The 24,687-nt window shown below is 47.2% G+C and overlaps 1 protein-coding gene across 5 annotated transcripts in view; it reads right to left on the minus strand.

The window, feature by feature from the left end:
- LOC137371258 (protein furry homolog) overlaps positions 1–24,687 on the minus strand; it is a 532,970-nt gene that overhangs the window by 260,247 nt on the left and 248,036 nt on the right. For all 5 annotated transcript variants that reach the window (XM_068033517.1, XM_068033516.1, XM_068033514.1 and 2 more), the window contains exon 23: positions 18,622–18,746. In XM_068033517.1, coding sequence (XP_067889618.1) covers positions 18,622–18,746 — 125 coding nt within the window. The remainder of the gene's footprint in view (positions 1–18,621; positions 18,747–24,687) is intronic.

Consider the following 24,687-nt stretch of genomic DNA (forward strand, 5'->3'; position numbering starts at 1 on the left):
ATTTCTGTAGTACCAAATATTTAACATATTTAAGTACAAGTAGTGCCATCCCCACTGCTTATAGCAGGTACATTAGTGTTAACATGATTTTCCCAAAACAAACATTGAATGGTTAAACCATAATAGGTTGTACTGTAGACCAATCCCTACTGTTAAGCCTTGTCATTTTGTTTCTATGCAGCAATGCATGATTGCTGCAACAGACTAAAGCCAACTAATATATTTGTGACACGGAATTCTTTTCAAGTCTAAAATCAAACAATATTCAACTGCAAAGGATTAAATGGCAGCCTATGAATTGATGGCCTTATATAACTTCACAAGAACACAAGAAATAGGAGCAGAAGTAGACCATATGGCCCATCGATCCTGCTCCGCCGTTCAATATGATGCTGTCAGATCTTGGGCTTCAATTCCACTTTCCTGCCCACTCCCCATATCCCTTGATTCCCTGTGAGACACAAAATCTATCTATCCCAGCCTTAAATGTATTCACTGATGGAGCATCCACAACCCTCAGGGGAGAGAAGATTCACAACCCTTTGAGTGTAGTAACTTCTCCTCATCTCAGTCCTGAATGAATTATCCTGAGACTGTGTCCCGCATTCTAGATTCCCCAACCAGTGGAAACAATCTCTCAGCTTCTACCTTTTCAGAATCTTGTATGTCTTAATTAGATCACCTCTTACTCTTCTAAACTCCAGAGAATATAGGCCCAATTTACTCAGCCTCTCATCATAGGCCAACCCCCTCATCCCAGGGACCAATTTAGTAAATCTTCACTGCATTGCCTCCAGTGCAAGTATTTCCTTTCTTAAATGTAGAGACCAAAACTGCACACAGTATTCCTGGTGCAGTCACACCAAAGCCTTGTGCAGTTTTAGTAAGATTTCTTTATTCCTGTACTCCAATCCCCTTGCAATAAAGGCCAACATGCCATTTGCCTTCCTAATAGCCTGCTGCACCTGCATGTTAACTTTCTGCGTTCCTTGTATGAATACCCCCAAGTTGTTTAAGAAGGGTAGCAAGGATAATCCAGGAAATTATAGGCCGGTGAGCCTTAAGTCAGTGATAGGGAAATTATTAGAGAGGATTCTTCGGGACAGGATTTACTCCCATTTGGAAACAAATGAACTTATTAGCGAGAGGCAGCATGATTTTGTGAAGGGAAGGTCGTGTCTCACTAACTTGATTGAGTTTTTTGAGGAAGTGACGAAGATGGTTGATGAAGGAAAGGCAGTGGATGTTGTCTATATGGACTTCAGTAAAGCCTTTGACAAGGTCCCTCATGGTACAAAAGGTGAAGTCACACGGGATCAGAGGTGAGCTGGCAAGATGGATACAGAACTGGCTCAGTCACAGAAGACACAGGATAGCAGTGGAAGGGTGCTTTTCTGAATGGAGGGATGTGACTAGTGGTGTTCCGCAGGGATCAGTGCTGGGACCTTTGCTGTTTGTAGTATATATAAATGATTTGGAGGAAAATGTAGCTGGTCTGGTTAGTAAGTTTGCGGACGACACAAATGTTGGTGGAGTTGCGGATAGTCATGAGGATTGTCAGAGGATACAGCAGGATATAGATCAGTTGGAGACTTGGGCGGAGAAATGGCAGATGGAGTTTAATCTGGACAAATGTGAGGTAATGCATTTTGGAAGGTCTAATACAGGTGGGAAGTATACAGTAAATGGCAGAACCCTTAGGAGTATTGACAGGAGAGAGATCTGGGCATACAGGTCCACGGGTCACTGAAAGTGGCAATGCGGGTGGATAAGGTAGTCAAGAAGGCATACGGCATGCTTGCCTTCATCGGTCGGGGCATAGAGTAGAAAAATTGGCAAGTCATGCTGCAGCTGTACAGAACCTTAGTTAGGCCACACTTAGAATATTGCATGCAATTCTGGTCGCCACACTACTAGAAGGACATGGAGGCTTTGGAGAGGGTACAGAAGAGGTTTACCAGGATGTTGCCTGGTCTGAAGGGCTATGAGGAGAGGTTGGATAAACCCGGATTGTTTTCACTGGAACGACGGAGGTGGAGGGCCGAGGCCGATGGAGGTTTACAAAGTTATTAGTGGAATGGACAGAGTGGATAGTCAGAAGCTTTTTCCCAGGGTGGAAGAGTCAGTTACTAGGGGACATAGGTTTAAGGTGCGAGGGGCAAAGTTTAGATGGGATGTGCGAGGCAAGTTCTTTACACAGAGGGTGGTGAGTGCCTGGAACTTGCTGCCAGGGGAGGTGGTGGAAGCAGGTACGATAGCGATGTTTAAGAGGCATCTTGACAAATACATGAATAGGATGGGAATAGAGGGATACGGTCCTCGGACATGCAGAAGGTTTTAGTTTAGACAGGCATCAAGATCAGCGTAGGCTTGGAGGGCCGAATGGCCTGTTCCTGTGCTGTACCGTTCTTTGTTCTCTCTGAACATCAATTTTGGGGTGGCGCAGTGGTTAGCACTGCAGCCTCACAGCTCCAGCGACCCGCGTTTGATTCTGGGTACTGCCTGTGTGGAGGTTGCAAGTTCTCCCTGTGACTGTGTGGGTTTCAGCTGGGTGCTCTGGTTTCTTCCCACAGCCAAAGACTTGCAGGTTGATAGGTAAATTGGCCATTGTAAATTGCCCCTAGTATAGGTAGGTGGTAGGGGAATTGAGGGAAGGTGGGGATGTGGTAGGAATATGGGATTAATGTTGGATTAGTATAAATGGGTGGTTGATGGTCAGCACAGACTTGGTGGGCTGAAGGGCCTTTTTGAATGCTGTATCTCTAAATAAATAAAAATAAAAATAAATCAACACTCACCAGTTTTACACCTTTTAAAAAAATATTCTGCTTTTCTATTTTTATGACCAAAATGAACAACTTCACACTTCCCTACACTATACTCCATTTGCCATCTTGTTGCCCACTCACTTAGCCTGTCTATATCTCTTTGCAGCCTCTCGATGTCCTCCCCGTAGCTTACTTTGCCACCGAGCTTTGTATCATCGGCAAACTTAGATACATTACTCTCTGTCCCTTCATCCAAGTCATTAATAGAGTGTAAATAGCTGAGGCCCCAGCACTGATCTTTGCGGCACCCCACTATCCACTGCCTGCCAACTTGAAAATGCCCCATTTATGCTCACGCTCTGCTTCCTGTCTGTTAACCAATCCTCTATCCACACTGTATATTACCCCCAACACCATGAGGCCTTACTTATTTATATTTTTTTTAAAGAGATACAGCACTGAAACAGGCTCTTTGGCCCACTGAGTCTGTGCTAAGCAACAACCACCCATTTATACTCATCCTACATTTAACCCCATATTCCCTGCCACATCCCCACTATTCTCCTACCATCTACCTACACGAGGGGCAATTTACAATGGCCAATTTACCTATCAACCTGCAAGCCTTTGGCTGTGGGAGGAAACCAGAGCACCCAACGGAAACCCACGCGGTCACAGGGAGAACTTGCAAACTCCGCACAGACAGTACCCAGAACTGAACGCAGGTCACTGGAGCTGTAATTTCACAAATACAGTAGTTAAAGCATATGCATACTACAAATGCTTTATGAGCATAATACCTAGTCCGCCTGTTGTGCTCTCACTGCTGCTCTCACATGCTTTCAAGTCTTCAGAAGAAGGAATTTTCCTCCAAACAAGATCGGGGACAAGGTCTGCCCTTTGAAGACATGGCTACTGGCGCCTGTGAGGAAACCTTGCACTTCAGCAGAGAAAAGATACAAAACCTGCCACGGGTCCACGCAAGCGAGGAGGCCATTGGGCTGCTGAAGATGAGATTCCGGTCCCTGGATCGATCTGGCACAGCCCTGCAGTATGCCCCAGCAAGGGTCTCATGTATTGCAGTGGTCTGCTGTGCTCTGCACAATCCAGCACTGCAGAGGAGGGGAAGCCTTGCATCAAAAGGACGTGATTGAACAACATTCCTCATCTGACAAGGAGGATGTGGAGGAGGATGCCGAACAGGGACATGGTGAGTCCACTAAACAATACGTGACAGCATTGCAGCAATTGGCATCTACATGTAAATTTGGCACATTAACCAACGAACTAATTTGTGACCAATTAATTGAAAAAACTTCAATACCACGAATTAGAAAACTATGACTTAACCTTGGAAAAAGCAATAACTTTGGTACTCTAGACTGAATCTGCCATGTTAGATTCGAAGAGATTACACACACATGCACCCTTACACTCAGGGTTGCAGACACAGCTTGCCCAACCAGCTTCAAGTGCAAGGGCTAAGAGCAAGAAGACCGTAGTAACCTCAGCAAAATGTGCCCCATCATGCTCAGTTACCTTCAAAACCATGCCCAAATTGTGGAAATGCTCATCGAGTCACAATGCACTGTCCAGCTTAAGGAAAAAGGTATAACTCATATTTAAAATGGAACCATTTTACAAAGATGTGCAGGGCGTTAAAGAAGACTTCATCGGTTTGACATATGGGGGAGTCTCTTCCTGAGAGCAAGGTACAACATGTATTTACCAACACAAAAGGTCACTTCAAGGAGTGCTCAGTCAAGATTGCAGGCATCTCAGTGTCACTTCTTAGCGAGGTTGGCGCAAAAGTATCTATTTTGAGTGACAAACTCTACCAATGGTATTTTTCGCAATTCTCTCTCACTCCTGCACAGACACTCTTCAAGCTTATTCCAGTTTCAGGGATGATCACAGTTCCAGTTTGCTACAAAAAGGTCACCCTAGACAGGTTTACTTTCTATGTAGCTAAAGGCCGAAGCCTTATGGAGGTAAACCTTTTCGAAAGGCTTAGATTCAAACGCGCTGACCCCACCGGAGCATACATTAATGGGATTGATAATGCAGATTATATAGGCCAGTATCCTTCCTTATTTACTGGATTTGCGGAGATCAGAGGGTACTGTCATGCGCCTCACATTGACACATCAATTTGACCAGTTTCACAGAATTTGAGATGGTTGCCGTTTGCAATCATCCTGAAGTGTCACAGGAGCTGAAACGACTAGAAGCAGACGGTATCATGAACGAATTGACTCATCGCTGTGGATATCAAATCTAGTCATTGCACAACGAGAAAATGGTGAACTTAAGAGTATGCATTGACCTAAAGGCAGTCAACAAAGCTATCATACCAGACAAGTATCCACTTCCTACAATTCAAGAATGGTCAGCAACATTTCACAACTCCACAGTCTTCACAAAGCTGGAAATGCGACAGAGTTATCTTCAGATACCTCTAGCAGAACAAAGCTGATATCTTACAGCTTTTGTTACCCATGAAGGTGTGTTTCAGTACCGTGGAATACAATATGGACTAAGTTCAGCACCTAGTACATTCCAGAAGATCGTTTCTGCAGTCTTCTCGGATGTTGAGGGGATGCTCAAGCTGCTTGATGACATAGTTGTCAACGGAAGGGACAAGGCTAAACATGATCAACGATTATCAGCAGTGCTTAGTCGACTTGCAAAACACAATGTGACGCTCAACAAGGACAAATGCACATTTGTGGGGTAGGCGGTGGCGTAGTGGTATTATCACTGGACTAGTAACCCAGAGACCCAGGGTATTTCTCTGGGGACATGGGTTCGAATCCCACCACAGCAGAAGGTGGAATTTGAATTTAATTAATAAATCTGGAATTAAAAGCTAGTCTAATGATGGCCATGAAACCATTGTCGATTGTTGCAAAAATCCATCTGGTTCACTAATGTCCTTTAGGGAAAGAAGTCTGCTGTCCTTACCTGGTCTGGCCCACATGTGACTCCAGACCCACAGCAATGTGGTTGACTCTTACATGCCCTCTGAAATGGCCTAGCAAGCCACTCAGTTGTACCTAACCGCTACGAAGTCAATAAAAAGGAATGAAACCAGACGGACCACCCGGCATCGACCTCAGCACCGGAAACGACAATGGCAAACCCAGCCCTGTCGACCCTGCAAAGTCCTCCTTACTAACATCTGGGGGCTTGTGCCAAAGTTGGGAGAGCTGTCCCACAGACTAGTCAAGCAACAGCCTGACATAGTCATACTCAAGGAATCATGCCTTACAGACAATGTCCCAGACACTGCCATCACCATCCCCGGGTATGTCCTGTCCCACCGGCAGGACAGACCCACCAGAGGTGGTGGCACAGTGGTATACAGTAGGGAGAGAGTTGCTCTGGGAGTCCTCAACATCGACTCCGGACCCCATGAAGTCTCATGGCATCAGGTCAAACATGGGCAAGGTAACCTCCTACTGATTACTACCTACTGCCCTCCCTCAGCTGATGACTCAGTACTCCTCCATGTTGAACACAACTTGGAGGAAGCACTGAGGGTGGCAAGGGCACAAAATGTACTCTGGGTGGGGGACTTCAATGTCCATCACCAAGAGTGGCTCGGTAGCACCACGACTGATGGAGCTGGCCGAGTCCTAAAGGACATAGCTGCTAGACTGGGTCTGCGGCAGGTGGTGGGGGAACCAACACGAGGGAAAAACATACTTGACCTCGTCCTCACCAATCTGCCTGCCATAGATGCTTCTGTCCATGACAGTATTGATAGGAGTGACCACCGCACAGTCCTTGTGGAGACGAAGTCCCGCCTTCACATTGAGGATACCCTCCATCGTGTTGTGTGGCATTATCACTGTACTAAATGGGATAGATTTCAAACAGATCTAGCAATGCAAAACTGGGCATCCATGAGGCGCTGTGGGCCATCAGCAGCAGCAGAATTGTACTCAACCACAATCTGTAACCTCATGGCCCGGCATATCCCCCACTCTACCATTACCATCAAGCCAGGAGACCAACCCTGGTTCAATGAAGAGTGCAGGAGGGCATGCCAGGAGCAGCACCAGGCATACCTAAAAATGAGGTGTCAACCTGGTGAAGCTACAACCCAGGACTACTTGCATGCCAAACAGCGTAAGCAGCATGCGATAGACAGAGCTAAGCGATCCCATAACCAACATATCAGATTGTACATTCTGCGGCCTTGCCACCCTCAGTGCTTCCTCCAAGTGCTGTTCAACATGGAGGAGTACTGATTCATCAGCTGACGGGGGGGGGGGGGGGGGGAGATGCAGTAGGTGATAATCAGCAGGAGGTTTCCTTTCCCATGTTTGACCTGATGCCATGAGACTTCATGGGATCCGGAGTCTATGTTGTGGACTCCCAGGGCAACTCCCTCCCGACTGTATACCACTGTGCCACCACCTCTGCTGGGTCTTTCCTGCCGGTGGGACAGGACATACCTGGGGATGATGATGGCTGAGTCTGGAACATTGTAAGGTATGATTTGATGAGTATGACTAGGTCAAGCTATTGCTTGACTAGTCTGAGGGACAGCTCTCCCAACTTTGGCACAAGCCCCCAGATGTTAGTAAGGAGGACTGTGCAGGGTCGACAGGGTTTGCCGTTGTCATTTCCGGTGCCTAGGTCGATGCCAGGTGGTCCGTCCAGTTTCATTCCTTATTGACTTCGTAGCGGTTAGATAGAACTGAGAGGCTTGCTAGACCATTTTCAGAGGCCTTTAAAGAGTCAACCACATTGCTGTGGGTTTGAAGTCACATGAAGGCCAGACCAGGTAAGAACAGCAGATTTCCTTCCCTAAAGGACATTAGTGAATCAGATGGGTTTTTACAACAATCAACAATGGTTTCATGGCCATCATTAGACTCTTTTTTTAAAAATTCCAGATTTATTCATTGAATTCAAATTCCACCTTATGCCGTGGTGCAATTCAAACAGTGACCCCAGAGCAATACACTGGGTCTCTGGGTTAATAGCCCAGTGACAATACTAGTACGCCACTGCCTCCTCCTGGTGATTTAATACAAGTGCGATATCTGCATTGCTCCGAGATAAATCAGACATACATAATATATTCAGCAACCCAGCATAAACATAACATCTCCGCCATGTGAGGAAGCCGCCCAGCAACTCCTGGCAGCCTCTGTGTAGGATGGTCAGGGGTGGGGTGGGTGCCTCCATGGGCAATCTGTGGTACATGGAGAACCCCCGGTGACAAAGGCTGCCTCTGTGCCACCACCCAACCACCTGCCTTCAACTGCCCCCTCCCCCCTCCCCTCACCAGGGACTGCCTGACTGGCCCCAGCGACTCGCCCCCACTTATCTGCAGTGCAGGCCTCGATGCTTGCTCCTTATCCGGTGACTGCTGCAGTTCCAGCAGTGGCCACACTCCTGGCAGTGCTCCTGAGACTGCTGAGCTGCCTGCCCTCTGATTGGCCAGTTGCTCTTGGAGGCGGGATCCCCATGCTTAATGGGACAGGGACCCTGGTGCCAGGCACTTAATTGCTTCAGTGCCATAAGATGCAGTCGGTGGTCTCCCAAATGGCCGAGGCGAGGTTCCCCTCACCTTTCAGGCCCTGTGTTGGGAACCCTGCCGGCTGCTTAAAACCCAGCCCTACATCTTCAAATGCCATATCTACCTAACAGCACCATTAGCCTTAGCCATTGCTCAATTCACCACAACCCATCACTAATCTCTCAATCAGGACTCATACCAAACAGTCAACTAAAAGAAAAATACTGCAGATGCTGGAAAGCTGAATAAAAAAGAAAGTGCTGGAAATACTCAGCAGATCAGGCAGCATTTGTGGAGAGAGAAGCACAGTTAATGTTTCAAGTTTGTGACCTTTCATCAGAACTGGCAAAGGTTAGAAAATAATTAGGTTTTAAGCAAGTGAAGTGGGGGGGGGGCTTTGGTGGGGAAGAGAACAAAAGGGAAGGGGTGTGATTGGGCAGAAGGCATGGCTGCATCTCGGTGAAAGGCTGCCTTCTTCCAGAGCTCACCTTCATTATATCGTCAGAGAGTGGATGTGGGGAGGAGCCTATCAAGGGATAGGGGCTGCCATGAGCATAAGTGCCCTGAAATGAGAACAAAACGTTCCTTTCATCACAGACCTGAATCATTAACTCTGTTTCTCTCTACATTGATGCTGCCAGACCTGCTGAATATTTTCGGCACTTTTTGTTCTCATTTCAGAGTTCCAACATCTGCAGTATTTTGCTCTTATTTTAGCAAAAGTGCACTGTTGTTCTTCATGCAAGGTCTAAATGTGTCCCTCTTTTCGTTTGCACAAGAAACAGGCCCACAACACCAGGGAGATATCGAGGACTGGCGGTGGGATCCCTGATGTGCATCCTTTGACGTTAGCAGAGGGGGTGGCTCTGGAACTAGCAGGGGCCCGGGGTGGCTGTGCAATCACGGATGGTGAAACTGCAGTGTCCACACAAGACAGTGAGGAGACAGTGTGTTTCCCCCAACACACTTCTGGAGATCCACATCGCGCATGGTTGGCATGAGGAGATCTGAACAACCGTACCCATAAACATTTGTGTTCCCTCATATGGGTCATGGCACTTCAGAGGCAAGTGCAGTTGCTGGGAGAGGGGGGCCTGGGAGAGGGGTCTAAAGCTGATGAAACCACCAGACATGTGCCCGAGCAGCTGACGGAGGCTGAGACAGCTGAGGCCACTGACAGTTGGAGGACTGTGGGTGGCCAGGCCCATGCTGAACCCCTAGCTGATGATGTGCCTCTGGTGTTGGCAGCACAGAACATGCTGGAGTTGCAGAAAAAGGTAAGGGAACATCTGGCGGAGCTGCCAGAGGCAATGCATGGCCATGAACTGAGGATGGAGGAGTCCATCCATGCCATGAGTACTACCATGACTCAGGCGTGTGAGCATATGGCTTCCTCCATCGACAGCATAGTGACCTTCATGGAGAGCCAAATCCCACAGATGTGAACAGACCTGCACACCATCACCTTGGCCATGAGCTCAACGCAGCAATGGAAAGGGGAGAGAGGGACAACACACCTGGAGTCTTCTCCAGGTCCTTGTGCTTCTATGGTCAGCAGGGAGCTGTAAAAGGGAGGAGGGGAGGCTGACCACATCTGCTGGGTCCCCTCAGGACACTCACAGTGTGGTCAGTTGCTCCTCAGCTGGTGACCCCAGCTCCAGCAGCTGCAATGACCTGTGCAGGAAGCCCTCAGCCAGCCAGGGGCCTTCAGGCTTCAGGCAGGCAGAGGATGCCTGCCAAAGTCAACCCAGGCCAAAGGACAGCCTGATTAGCAGCCTGCCTCCACCTCAGCTAACCAGTGCAGGGGTTGCACTGTGTAGAAACACACAGCACAGTGGCGCAGTGGTTAGCACCACAGCCTCACAGCTCCAGCGACCCGGGTTCGATTCTGGGTACTGCCTGTGTGGAGTTTGCAAGTTCTCCCTGTGTCTGCGTGGGTTTCCTCCGGGTGCTCCGGTTTCCTCCCACATGCCAAAGACTTGCAGGTTGATAGGTAAATTGGCCATTATAAATTGCCCCTAGTATAGGTAGGTAGTAGGGAAATATAGGGACAGGTGGGGATGTGGTAGGAATATGGAATTAGTGTAGGATTAGTATAAATGGGTGGTTGATGGTCGGCACAGACTCGGTGGGCCGAAGGGCCTGTTTCAGTGCTGTATCTCTAAAACTAAAAGCGAATAAAAAAAACACCTAGATGAACTTGGGGTTTCATGGGTGTATTAATTGTGGCCTTTGCATTGTTTGGTACAATTGTGGTAATAAATAGAGGACAGATCCACGGTTTTAAATGGCTCATGCTTTCATTGCTGACTTGTGAGATGCAACCTTAACTATTACTCCATCAATGGGCTTTCAGTGTAGGCACAAGCCATGTTTGGTCAGCGTCTCAGATGCATCAGAGTGAGTGGTGAAGCTGGGCACTAGGCACTGGAGTGCAATAGGAAGGAAGTGACAGGCGAAACAGGTGAGTCTTTATTGAGTTCACTTTGAGAGGCCATCATGGTGGCAGGAAGTGGGTATGTATAAAATTGTGCTGTGCCTCCTTTGCATGTCTCTCAATGGCCCAGGCGTCCGGTAAAAGGGAAGCAAGATCCACTGCCGCCTGCTCAGCAGCTTCCTCCAAATCCTCCTTGCATGAAGAGGACTGGCGATCAATCATGTCCTCTTCATGCAAGGCCTCCCCGTCTGCTGTTCTAGATTGAGCAGACCACACAATACATAAGACCCTCGCTGGGACATACTGCAGGGCTCCACTGGATCAATCCAAGCCCTGGAATTTCATCTTCAGCAGCCCAATGTCCTGCTCGATGGTCGCTCAGGTGGCCCTGTGGCAGATGTTGTATCTCTCCTCTGCTGCAGTGCGAGAGTTCCTCACAGGCGTCAGTAGCCATGTCTTCAATGGGTATCCCTTGTCCTTGAGAATCCATCCTTGAAGGCAACCGGGGTCCTGCAAAGCTGTGGCACCTGGGACTGCCAAAATATGTAAGCTTTATGGCTGCTTCCAAGACAATAGCACAATGAACGAATGGAAGCCCTTCCTTTCGATGAAGACTGCTGGCTGCTCCGCCTTTGATGGCCACATATGTGCAATCAATGACACCTTGCACCTAGGGAAATCCAGCGATGGTCCCGAAGCCAATGGCCCTCTCCACCTGACTGTCAGAATTGGTGTGGTACCACACATAGTTGTCGGCCCTCCTGAACAAGGCATTGGTCACCTCCTTGATGCAGCAGTGGGCTGCTGCCTGGGAGACCCCGCACATGTCCCCAATTGATCCCTGGAAGGAGTCAGACCTCTAAAAATTGAGTGCCATGATGATCTTCAGAACCAGGGCACTGGGTGTTTACTGAAGCCAGCTCGTCCAGCAGCATGGTGCATAAGTCGTTGATGGCCTTCGTGAAGAGCTGGAGTCTTTGCTGACACTGCCACTTGTATATCTGGAGATAGCTGATGCGAGTCCGGTACACTCCCTGGCATGGCTAGGCCATTCTTGGCGTGGCTGACTGCTGCTTCTCTCCTATTGGAGATTCACGGGTGGGCCTAGCTGGATCGTGGCCCTCTCTCCCTCTGAGCTGCTGCTGCGTGGCATGGGGGTCCATAAAGACAGAGTGTATCAGACCCATGCCAGCTGAGTTTTGCTCCTCCTGTGCACTGTCCTTGCAGAGACTAACTTGTCTTGGTCCTTCCCGTTGCTACTCCCCTCTGAAGACACGCTAATGCCCCTCAGTGCCCATCCTTGCAGAAAGCCCAGAACCCAAGATTACACCCACCACACCCTTGCATCCAAGCCTGTGCCCACCCTTGCATCCGAGACTGTGTCCATAACACCCTTGCACTTGAGGCTGTGTCCACCCTACCCTTGCACCCAAGAATGAGCTCACCCTTGCAGACAGCTCAGCAGAGGCCGACAATGGCCTCCTCTCCCCACTCTTCCCTTATCCACTGCTCTCCATGGCTGCCTTCCCATGGCAACATTGAGGGCTCGCCTCAGTGCCGCTGCCTTTAAATGGCTGGGGATCTGAAGGCATGTGATCCCTGTGTACTGTTGACGAAATCTGAAACCCCCCATAAAATCTGCTTCATTTCAATGCAAATACATACTAACTAACTGTTCACTAATACAAATTGCAGTCCCGCAGTGTCGTGGCAGCAATGCTGCCTTGGAGCTTTCCTGCTGCTGATAAAATCTGGAACCGACATCACGATGTCGGGTTTCCGGGCGTGTGCACCCACCTGATTTTTTCGGGCTCCCACGCCTACACTCACTCTCCTGCTGGCCGGATAAAATCCAGCCTCTCATTTCTCTCACAGTCTCTTTCGTCTGTAAGCATGCACCTCCTACTTTCCCCTCTCCCCTGAGCACAGCCTTACCTTTGCCCCTTTTTCTTTTCAGATACCCAAAAACTGCAACCTACCCAGGTAGTGGAGGAAGACCAAGAAGACAGTGATGATGAAAGTATACTGTCACTTGATTTCATATTAGCATGCCACCAACTCAGACACTGACACTGTGCTTATCTTAGAGGATAGATCTGCATGTACTGAGATATTGGGCATAAGTTTGAGTTCCCAATATTTAATCAGAGGAAATTTCTGCTGGATGTCGGACAAGCCATCTGATAGTTTCGAGTGAATGGAGGAGTTGAAAGAGATGGTAGTGAGATAGAGCTGGGTGTCATCAGTGTACATGTGAAAACTGATGCTGTGTTTTTGGATGATGTCACCAGCTGCAGCATGTAGACAAGAATTAGGAATGGGCTAAGAATAGATCCTTGGGGGATGCCAGAGGTAATGGTACAGGAGTGGGAAGAGAAGCTATTTCAGGTGGTTCTCTGGCTACGGTTAGATAGATAAAACTGGAACCAGGCAACTGCGGTCCCACTCGGCTGGATGATGGTTTCGAGGTGCTGGAGGATGAAGGAGTAACCATGTCAAAGGCTGAAGACAGATTGAAAAGGACAAAGAGGGATCGTTTACCATTGTCACAGTTACATAGGATGTCATTTGTGACTTTGATGAGCCGTTTTGGTATTGTGGCAGGGTGGAAACCTGATTGGAGGAATTCAAATATGGAGTTCCAGGAAAGATGGGCATGGATTTGGGAGGCGTCAACACATTCAAGGGAGAGGGGATTTTATGCTCTCTCCTGCGGTGAGTTTGGAGGCGGGAAGAGCATTTAATTGGGCGGGATTGTCGCCCGTGGACGGCCTTCACATCCTGTCACCAATTGAGACCCTTGAGTGAGTAATTAATGCCCAATTAAGGGCCTCATCCCACCTCTGCAGTATTAGCCCAGCAGCGATTGGGCCTGTCGCCACGCAGGGAGCACTCCAAGCAAGCCCGTGCGGGCTGCTTGCCAGTTCTGGGATGGGGGTGGGTCCATCATTCAAAGGCATTTAGTGCCTGATGGAGGGACCTGGCATTGGGAAAGGGGGGGTGCTGAGAGCCACCCCCTGCCTTTGCTTCCACCACCCACCCACCTCCCACGATCCCCACCTCTGAAACCTCTCCCGTCATGATTCACCTGTGGCCTGGGTCCCTTGATGCTCCTGGGCCTCCAGTAGGTGCACTACCACCAGCTGCCACCAGCTGTGCAGTGGCACTGCTCAGTAAAAGAGCTTCAGGCCTTTAATTGGCCAGCAGCTGTCATCGGACAGGACTTGCGTCACCATAGTCCTTAATTCTGGAGAAGGCCAGCTGCTGTCCACTCAAGTTCCTAATTGGCAAGTAATATGGCAGACCTTTCACAGAGGAAGCAACGTGCGGCTCACTGGCTCCTCAGCTGGTGGCCGAGACTCCCGTCACCTACATAAAATTCCACCAGCCTCACCCCCAGGGACTTTGGAGAGGAAAGGGAGATTGAAGATGAGGAGGTAGAAGATGGGGTCAAGGGTTGATTTATTAAGGAGAGGGGTGATAATGGTATATTTGAAGGAGAGAGGGACAGTACCTGAAGAGAGAGAGATCCGTTAACAATATTAGCTAACGTTGGAACCAGGAAGTAAAGTTGGATGGTCAACAGTTTAGTGGAAATAGAGTCGAGAGAGCGGGAGGTGGGTCTCATGGACAGGATGAGCTCAGAGTCTGATGAAAGGTCACAGACCTGAAATGTTAACTGTTTTTCTCTCCACAGATGCTACCAGACCTGTTGAGTATTTCCAGCATTTTCTATTTTTATTTCAGATTTCCAACATCATCAATATTTTGCTTTTGTTCGACAGAATAATAGTTTAAGTGGGGCCTAGGGCTTCAAACGCAGATGTGAGGATGCAGCTGAGCAAATCAGTAGCTGCAGAAATGTCGTGGTAAACAGAGAGCCAAAGGCTGGACAGTTCATTTAGGGTGAAGGTGTCACCACCCCTCAGTCAGATTTCCATCAAGGCCATGATGTCGATACAGTTGTCCACGGTAAGCTCATGGATGGCAAGCACCTTCTTCACAAGAGAACGGACATTCTAGAGGACAATGCAGAGTGGGGCGGTGATAGCTTGTAGTACAAGGGTTTGAAAGGGTTAATGTGAGAAAGTGTAAAGAATGTACGAGATCACATGTCAGAGGGACTTGAGGAGAGATGCAGCATGGCTTCAGAGGAGTCACACAGACTGGTGTGGAGCTGTACATAGTTATAATGTAATAAAAGTTAATGTTCTAAGTAATCAAGACTAGGAATCCCTCTAAGCTAAACTAACTAAGTATATTAAGGTGGCAGCATACCAACCAAATATACAACAAGGCTGATCCATTGGCAGAGTCCACAGAGTCATCCGTGGCGGGGGGAGTTGGACAGGGAGGAAATCAGCAAGATTAGCCCAGAATGGGCGGGGGGGGGGGGGGGTGTTGCTGGGAGAGAAGGTCGGCTGAGAGAGCAGGATGGGGCAGTTGAGGTTGCTGCTTGTAATGAAGCAACACTGAGTGCCTTCATGGGCCCTTTAGAGGATGTCAAGAGAGGCACAGAGTGCAGCTGTAAGCTTATCTAAGAGGGAGTCAAGCCTGGAACAACTGCAGGAGAGTAGAAAGGTACAGGAGTACTGAAGGGTTGGGGTAGGGATTTGGGAGGGTAAAGTATCACCCGATAGATGGTGGCAAGGGCTGTCCCTCCAGGCTGGCAAGACTGTGCAGCATGCAGAATGCACCACAAATCTTGAGACTGGATTAGCTGACTACTGCAGGGGACCTCCAGAGCAGTCCAGGCAGCAGAATTAACATGCCAATAGTCTTGTGGTGGCATGGCTCTCATTGTATACACATGTATGTGGTTTGTGAACTGGAGTCACGACATCAGTAGGTTGCCACCTGCTGCCCAGTAGTCATAGCTTGCCTTAAAATACACAGCTAGCACAGCAGACTGTTGTAGAACAAAGGCATCGTGACTGCTACCAGGATACCAGGCACTGACCTGGATGGTGCGCTGCCTATGGTCACACACCAGCTGCATGTTGAGAGAGTGGAATCACTTTTGGTTCCGATACATGACAGAGTTGACATGCAAAGAAATGTGTGTGTGTCACTGGTACCCTGTACTATGGAGAAGTCTGCAATCCTTGCAAACCTTTGTGCTTATTTCACTAGCTTCTCTCTAGGAAGAAGGAAGAAGGAATTTAATTAAGTTATCTCTATTTGAATAGACAGCCTCATTGGCCTCCCTTAGGAGCCAGATGCATAAAAGTTCATTGTCACGGTCACCTTCACAGTCACTGGCAATGTGGTCCTTACCCTGCTCTGAGGTTGGAGTTGTGACTACAGCAGTTGGCAGATTTCAGTGACGACATCATTAATGAAGTGCAGACATCTGAAGTATTGGTCATCGCTCTGCATCAGGTAGAAGAGTTTCTCCCTAAACACCCTGAATGACTATGGCCTCCTGCTGGGAGCCCTTCTCCTCCTGCACCCTCTTCTAATAGCTTGTCCTACTCTCTGTGGCCTTTGCTCATTCTCTAACTCATGCTCGATTCCAAGAGGAAGGCCGACTTGTGCCCCCGGTCCTTTAGTACCTGCCACACCACTCCCTGTAGACTTTCGAAACTTGAAACAACTATAGAAAGCACCCAAAACTTGTAGAATTGTAGCAACAGCCAGAAGAAATAAAGCAGCCACCAACCTGTAAGTAGTTATTGGTCCCTTTTAAATGGCGCTGGTGGGGAGTCCTTCATGCTGTTTTACAGGAGTTCAGCTATGCAAGGCTAAGGGAGGGCATTGGCTGGAGCATGGAGCTCCAAAATGGCAGCGCTGGCATCAATTCAGCATATCATAATCTGCCTGCTTCACATACTTCGAGCAGACACTAAGTGCATGTGCTAACCCTTTTACCAAGATGGCATTTGGTGTGCATTGTGTCAGATGTGTGCCGGCTCTGCGGATGTTATTTTGGAATCCTAAGGGCACTCATAGCATCCAAAAAATAGGCATACTATTCCCAATTCTGCCCCCTTTTTCCTTCAACTGAAATTGTGACAGGTAATTTCAGATGGATGTGATGGCACCAGTGCATAACTAGCCACATTTTGGGGCATAGTTCATACATAAAATTACAATGTGAAAAAAGGCTGCTTGGGCTAACAGTCCATATTCATTTTGTCCTCCAAATGAGCAGCAGTCCTAGGAGGTGAAATTGGTCTAAGCCAGCAGGGCGAAATGGGGTTGTTGCGAATCGGCAACTGATTTTTTTCACCGTGCCCGATCTTTCTACTGAAGTTCACAGAACGATAGTTCAAACTCTTTTTTCGAGACTTGCTTCCTGGTTTCAGGATCTCTTTTACTTAATTTGAAATTAAAAATTTTGGCAATATTTTCCAAGTCAATGGAACATAAAAACTGGTGCAGTGCATAATTGGCTGCAATTCACTATGAGCAAGTTTCATACTGCTGGCGTAGGCCAATTTCACCCTCCTAAACTCTTGTACCTACCTTGTTCCCAGATCCCTTTACACTCCTTTCCTTCAATCATTCATCTAATCTATTCTTAAATGTTGTCATGGTCTCTGGTTCAATCCCTAACTCCAGTCATACATTCCACAGCCTCAATACTCTATGTAAAAAATGTATTTCCCTCTAGTGGCTAATATCGATTAAAAAAGTGAGTGGGCGTGTCAATTGGGTTTCTGTTTTATATTTGCACTGACTTTACTACCTGTGTACATCATTGGATTTATAATAATTCTAAGCTAAAGATAACTTTTTTTATTCTTATTTATAATTTTTCCATCCACCAGGCCCCTCATCCTTGGAGTGCTATTCTGAATTTCCTAAAGCACAGTAGGGTAGGTGCCTCTCAAAATGCAGGGCACCTGCCCAAGTTATTCAAACAACCACTTGTCTGCAATATTGCATAGAGAGCTGACAACGTTTAGGCGGCATTGCAAAAATCATTCCACAGCACTTCTGTAACCCAAACAGGTTTGTAGAAATTCTAGGCTTCTGCGTTTTTTTATTTTTAAAGAAATGTACAGAGCCCTCAAATGCCAAAATAATCCACAAATCACTTGAAATACAAAGGTGATTATTTCATACTGAAATTTATAATTATCACTGCAATAAAAATTGTAAAGCGATATTAAAGACTTAGGACGGAATTTTATCTCGGTGACGGGGGTCCCAGTTCTGGGCCGGAAGGTGGAGGGAGACCCCGCCTTGGCCCTCCAGTGGATCCCTGGTGCAATTTCTCGGCAAGGAGCCAATTAATTGCCCGCCGTCAGGGACGCTGTCCCTTTAAGGGCTGAGCTCCCGCCTCCAGAGCTGCCAGCCAATCAGAGAGCCAACAGCTCTGCAGGGGCAGCAGCTCTGCAGTACCAGTAGTGCCACTGGGAGCAGTGGCCACTGCTGGTATTGTAGGAGGCCTATCATGAACAAGATGTTGGGAGACCCCAGGACGCAGGTAAGTGGGGTCGGGGTCACTGGGGCCAGTCAGGCAGGCTTGCTGTTGGGGCAGTCTTTGCTGCTGGGGGGGGGGGGGCATGGATTGCCCCCAGAGGAGGGGCCCACCCCTCCCCAATCGAGTCTACTATGAGGTCACCAGGTTTTATCTGGTGGTGCCTCCGCGCAGAAGCAGGCCCCTGATCTTTCCGACTTCAATGAAATCGGAGTGGAGGCGAGAGGCTGCCCTGAAGTGGCCATTAATTAGCCACTTAAGGGCCTCAATTAGCCAGTGTAAGGAAGGCAGTCTGTAGCCTTCCCTGCCCCAGCCAAAATGGCAGGGGCCAGGACAATGTTGGGCATGCTCCTGCCATTTTGTGTGTCTGCCTCCGTTCCTGCCCTTGATCTGACCTTATTATAACTGCTACATTTTAGTAGGCAAAGCCAAAAGTTGATTCTTGAGGTACCTGAACACAAGAGAATTTGTCCTTCCAAATCCCAGTACCAGTGATTCTGTAATTTCTATGCTTTCAGCACGCATCAATGGGACCAGCTGTTTCAACAATACTGCCACAGATGGCGTTCCTATGACCTGTGCAACGATAAATAATGACAATCCTAAAATATATTGAAGAACTTTCTAGTGCAAATAAATCATGATTTCACTTTTTACCTCAAAGGCCTATAGTCATTTCATACAAAAAAAGTGAAAAAAAAATGCAGCTAATTAAATATATTTATATAATGTAAATTCATCAATGATACAATAAAACTAATATTTCACAATCTGACCCAGTATATGTTTTTGCATAATCCTTCTCTCACATATTTGTAAAAAAAGGCAATAGGATAATAGGAAATTCAGACTTCTCTTCCTTCTACACTCTACAGATTTTAAAACCCAAGGTTGGAGTTATCTAATAACAAATTTATCTAGTCTCTTCCCTTTCAACTTTGATGGTGTCCTGTGTCATGGTCTTTTCCTCTTCACCTATGCTCCGTAATCACAAAAATTATGTCGTTCACATAATAGTGTCATGTATGGGAAGCAACCTTTGAGTTTAGGAGTGCAAAATATTCTTTCCAGTTTTTCAAATATACATCTTTCCTATTTTATACAATATTTATAAAAGTTATTTTCTGTATCTTTTTAGAACAAAATAGAATAGGATGAATAAATTAACTTCGTTCAGCTTTTTTTTGTAGAGACCGTCTGGTCTCCTTGGCCACATAATTGTGAACCACCATGCAAGAAAAATAGAACTTGCATTTCTATACTACTTTTCATGACGTCCCAAAGTGCTTCATAACTAATGAATTGTTTTTGAAGTGAAGTCACTGCTGTTAGGTAGGCAAACACAGCAGCCAAATTTGCACACAATGGGCTGAATTTTATGGGGCCTGCTGGAGCAGGATAGGAGGCTGGAGGGGGGGGGGGGGGGGTTGGGGGATGGTGCGAAAAATTGGGAGGGAGGGTGAGGGGTGGCATGCCCATCTGTTTCCCATCGCCATGGCATTTTGCCAGCGGCGGGTAAGGTGGAGGACAGCCCTCCTGCACAGAGTCCAATTGTGCCATTTAAGTGACCAATTAAGGGCCTCTTCCAACTGCCAGTAGCATTTTACCAGTGACGGCAGGCCCTCCACTGCTTGGGGAGACTTCCTGGTGAACCTTGGAGGCCTCCCTGCAGGTTTGCGGCGGGGGGTGGGGGGCAGCCTCTTAATTGGGCATGCTGTGGCCCTTGCAGGGGCCCCCCTGCAGCAATGCCCGCTCCCGCAGCAACAACCCCCTTGGCCTCACCAATCAATCCCACCCTTCACCCAGCGCCCCCTCACCAGGGCCTGCCTGATTGGGGCAGACGACCCCAACCCTACTTACCTTGCTGTGAGGCCGGCGCCCAATGTCACATCTCTCATCTGGGTGCAGTTCCAGAAGTGGTCACTGCTGCCCATGGCGCTGCTGACACTGAAGAGCTGCCGGCCCTCTGATTGGCTGGCAGCTCTTGGAGATGGTATCTCATCCTTAAAGGAATGGGAGCCCAGAGGGCAGCTCATTAGCTGCGAGACTGACACAGAATCCAGCTGGGGCTCCCTCAAAAGGCCAAGGCTAGTTGTCCCCGCCTTTCCAGTCCATTGTCGGGGCCACTGCCACCCCAACAAAATCCAGCCCAGTAAGCTCCTACAAACAGCAAATAGGATAAATGACCCTAATCTCTTTTGATGGAATTGATTGAGGAACGAACGTTTACTGGGATACTGGAAGAACTTATTTTTCTCTGAAAGAATACTATGGCATGTTTTGCATTTACCTGAACAGGACCTCGGTTTAATAACTCATCCAGCTACAGTACATTTGACACGGCAGCCCTTCTTCAGTACTGCACTGAAATGTTAGTTTAGGGGCAGGATTTTCGGAGCCGATAGGGGCGAGAACTGAGGCGGGTAAGAGTGTAATTTCACGCCACTGGCCGGCATGCTGGTTTGCCATCACCATCCCGCCCCCAAGCTATTTCTGGGAAGGCCAGATCAGATGCAGAACAGCTATCTGCCCAATTAAGTCCACTGATCAGAGGCAGACTGGAATTTTCCCACGGGCATCGTGACCACGGTAGCTGCCTTGAGGCAGCTTCCTGCTGGATGACCATGGGGCCAGTGCTCCAGGATGACATTGAGGACCCTCCTTCCTGCCTATCCTCCACAATGCTAGTCTGGCTGCTGTGGCAATTTTTTATTTCAAATAATTTGAAAGTGCTGAGAGGGCACCTGTAGATGAAGGCACCCCCTCTCTCCCTTACCTGCAACAGCAGGCTGCAACTCCTTCAGTGCTGGACAGCCTCCTATTGGACAACAAGTGTGCCCTCTGGTCATTAATTGACCAATTTAGCAAAAATCGATGTTGGGTTGTTGCTCACAACAGGGTGTGGGGTCAGGACCCGCATTTGATGCCAATGCCGGGGTCCCGATCCAAAACGGAAAATCCTGCCCTAGATGTCCAAAGACGTGGCTCAGTTTATATCAGACTTACCTCCAAGTCAGAAGGTTTTGGGTTCAGGCCGCACTCCAGGACTTGAGCACAAAAATCAAGGTTAGCACCCAGTGCATTACTGAGGGAGTGCTGCTCTGTCAGAGGTACATACGAACATACGAATTAGGAGCAGGTGTAGGCCACTCGGCCCTTTGAGCCTGCTCCGCCATTCAATAAGTTCATGGCTGAACTGATTACTACACATTTCCACCGACCCCAATAACCTTCCACCCTCTTGCTTATCAAGAATCTATATACCTCTGACTTAAAAATATTCAAAGATTCTGCTTCCACCGCCGTTTGAGGAAGAGAATTCCAAAGACTCACGACCCTCTAAGAGAAAAAATTTCTCCTCATCGCTGTCTTAAATGGGAAACCCCTTATTTTTAAACAGTGACCCCTAGTTCTAGATTATCCCACAAGAGGAAACATCCTTTCCACATCCCCCTGTCAAGACCCCTCAGGGTCTTATATGTTTCAATCAAGTTGCCTGTTACTCTTCTGATTTCTAGTAGATACAAGCCTAGCTGTCCAATCTTTCCTCGTAAGACTGCCAGCCCATTCCAGGTACTAGTCTAGTGAACCTTCTCTGTCCTGCCCTCAATGTATTTACATCCTTCCTTAAATAAGGAGACCAGTACTATACACAGTACTGCAGATGTGGTCTCACCAATGCCCTGTACAGCTGAAGCATAACCTCCCTACTTTTGCATTCAATTCCCCTTGCAATAAACGATAACATTCTATTAGCTTTCCTAATTACTTGCTGTACCTGCATACTAATCTTTTGCGTTTCATGCACTAGGATACCCATATCCCTCTGCATCTCAGAGCTCTGCAATCTCTCACTATTTAAATATGCTTCCTTTTTATTCTTCCTGCCAAAGTGGACAATTTCCCACATTATACTCCATTTGCCAGGTCTTTGCCCACTCACTATATCCCTTTGTAGCCTTCTTATGTCCTCTTCACAAGTTATTTTCCTACCTATCTTTGTCAGCAAATTTTGCAACCATACCTTCGGTCCCTTCATCTAAGTCATTTATATAAATTGTAAAAGGTTGAGGCCCATGCACAGATCCCTGTGGCACACCACTCGTTGCATCTTGTCAACCAGAAAATGACCCATTTATGCCTCCTCTCTGTTTCCTGTTAGCTAGTCAATCTTCTATCCATGCCAATATGCTACCTCCTACACCATGAACTTTTATTTTCTGCAATAACCTTTGATGTGGCACCTTATCAAATGCCTTCTGGAAATCCAGTACAATAAAGGTTCCCCTTTATCCACAGCACATGTAACTCCTTCAAAGAACTCCAATAAATTGGTTAAACATGATTTCCCTTTCACGAAACCATGTTGACTCTGCCTGATTACCTTGAATTTTTCTAAATGCCCTTCTTTACCGTCTTTAATAATAATATTTCCCCTAAGACAGATGTTAAGAAAAATGGCCTGTAGTTTCCTGCTTTCTGTCTCCATCCTTTTTTGAATAAAGGAGTTACAGTCACTATTTTCCAATCTACCAGAACCTTCCCCGAATCTTGGGAATTTTGGAAAATTAAAAATAACGCATCAACTATCTCACTAGCCACTTCTTTTAACATCCTAGGATGAAGTCCATCAGGACCTGGGGACTTGTCATCCCGCAGCTCCAACAATTTGTTAAGTACCACTTCCCTCGTGCTTGTAATTTTCTTGAGTTCCTCCCTCCCTTTCATTTCCTGATTTACGGCTAATACTGGGATGTTACTTGTATCCTCAATAGTGAAGACCGATGCAAAATACCTGTTCAATTCATCTGCCATTTCCTTATTATCCATTATTAATTTCCCAGATTCACTTTCTATTGGACCAACGCACACTTTGTTAACTCTTTTGTTTTTCAAATATCAATAGAAACTCTTACTATCTGTCTTTATATTTCTAGCTAGCGTTCTCCCATACTCAATTTTACCTTCCTTATCAATCTTTTAGTCATTCTTTGCTGTTTTTTATATTCTGTCCAATCTTTGGACCTGCGCAATTATAGGCTTTTTCTTTAAATTTGATACTATCTTTAACTGTTTTAGTTAACCATGGATGTCGGGGCCCACCTTTGGAATTTTTTTTTTCGTTGAAATGTATCTATTCTGCGAATTCTGAAATATCCCCTTAAATGTCTGCCACTGCATTTCTTTTGACCTATCCCTTAACTTGATTTGCCAGTTCACTTTAGTTATCTCTGCTTTCATGTCCTCATAATTGCCCTTATTTAAGTTTAAAATACTAGTCTTGGACCCATTCTTCTCTCCCTCAAACTGAATGTAAAATTCAATCATATTATGATTGCTGCTACCTAGGGGCTACCTCTGCCTATCTGATTTTTCCAGTCTATATGTAGGTTAAAATCCCCCATAATTATCGCTGTACCTTTCTGACAAGCTGCCATTATTTCTTCCTTTATATCCCATCCTACAGTGTGGTTAATGTTAGGTGGCCTGTACACCACTCTCACAAATGACTTCTTGCCTTTATGATTTCTCATCTCTACTCAAACTGGTTCTACATCCTGGTCTGCTGAACTTAGGTCATCCCTCTCTATTGAACTAATACCGTCATTAATTAATAGAGCTACCCCTTTACCTTTCCCTAGCTTCCTGTCCGTCCTAAATGCTATATACCCTTCAATATTCAGGTCCCAATCTATGTCGTCCTGCAGCCATGTCTCTGTAATGGCTATCAGATCGTATATTTTTTTCTATTTGTGCTCTCAGTTCATCTGTTTTGTTTCGAATGCTATGTGCATTCAGATAGAGACCCTTTATAGTTTCGTCCTTTTATTATTTTTGTAACCTCTAGCCATATCTGTTGATTTACTCAGATTTGTATGCTCTGACCCTTCCTATCACAGTCTGTTTATCATTTAAGCTTTGAAGAGAGGTTGGATAGGCTTGGGTTGTTTCACTGGAGCAGAGAAGACTGAGGGGTGACCTGATCGAGGTGTACAAGATTATGAGGGGCATGGACAGGGTGGAAAGGGAGCAGCTGTTCCCCTTAGTTGAAGGGTCAGTTACGAGGGGTCACAAGTTTAAGGTGAGGGGCGGGAGGTTTAAGGGGGATTTGAGGAAGAACTTTTTTACCCAGAGGGTGGTGACGGTCTGGAATGCCCTGCCTGGGAGGGTGATAGAGGCAGGTTGCCTCACATCCTTTAAAAATTACCTGGATGAGCACGTGGCACGTCATAACATTCAAGGCTATGGGCCAAGTGCTGGCAAATGGGATTAGGTAGACAGGTCAGGTGTTTTAATGCATCAGTGCAGACTCGATGGGCCAAAGGGCCTCTTCTGCACGGTCTTATTCTGTGATTCTGTGACATGTCATCACTCAGCACACACGTGGGCACCCCCATTACGCGCTGAGAACAGCGAGCACCTCCTTGGCCACCTCTTTCACACACTCGGGCACCCCTAAAACACTTCTGGGCACCTCAGCACTCTCTTGGACACGCCTATCAAACCCTTTCCATCC

Source organism: Heterodontus francisci, chromosome 6, assembly GCF_036365525.1.
Source record: "Heterodontus francisci isolate sHetFra1 chromosome 6, sHetFra1.hap1, whole genome shotgun sequence".
NCBI lineage: Eukaryota > Metazoa > Chordata > Chondrichthyes > Heterodontiformes > Heterodontidae > Heterodontus > Heterodontus francisci.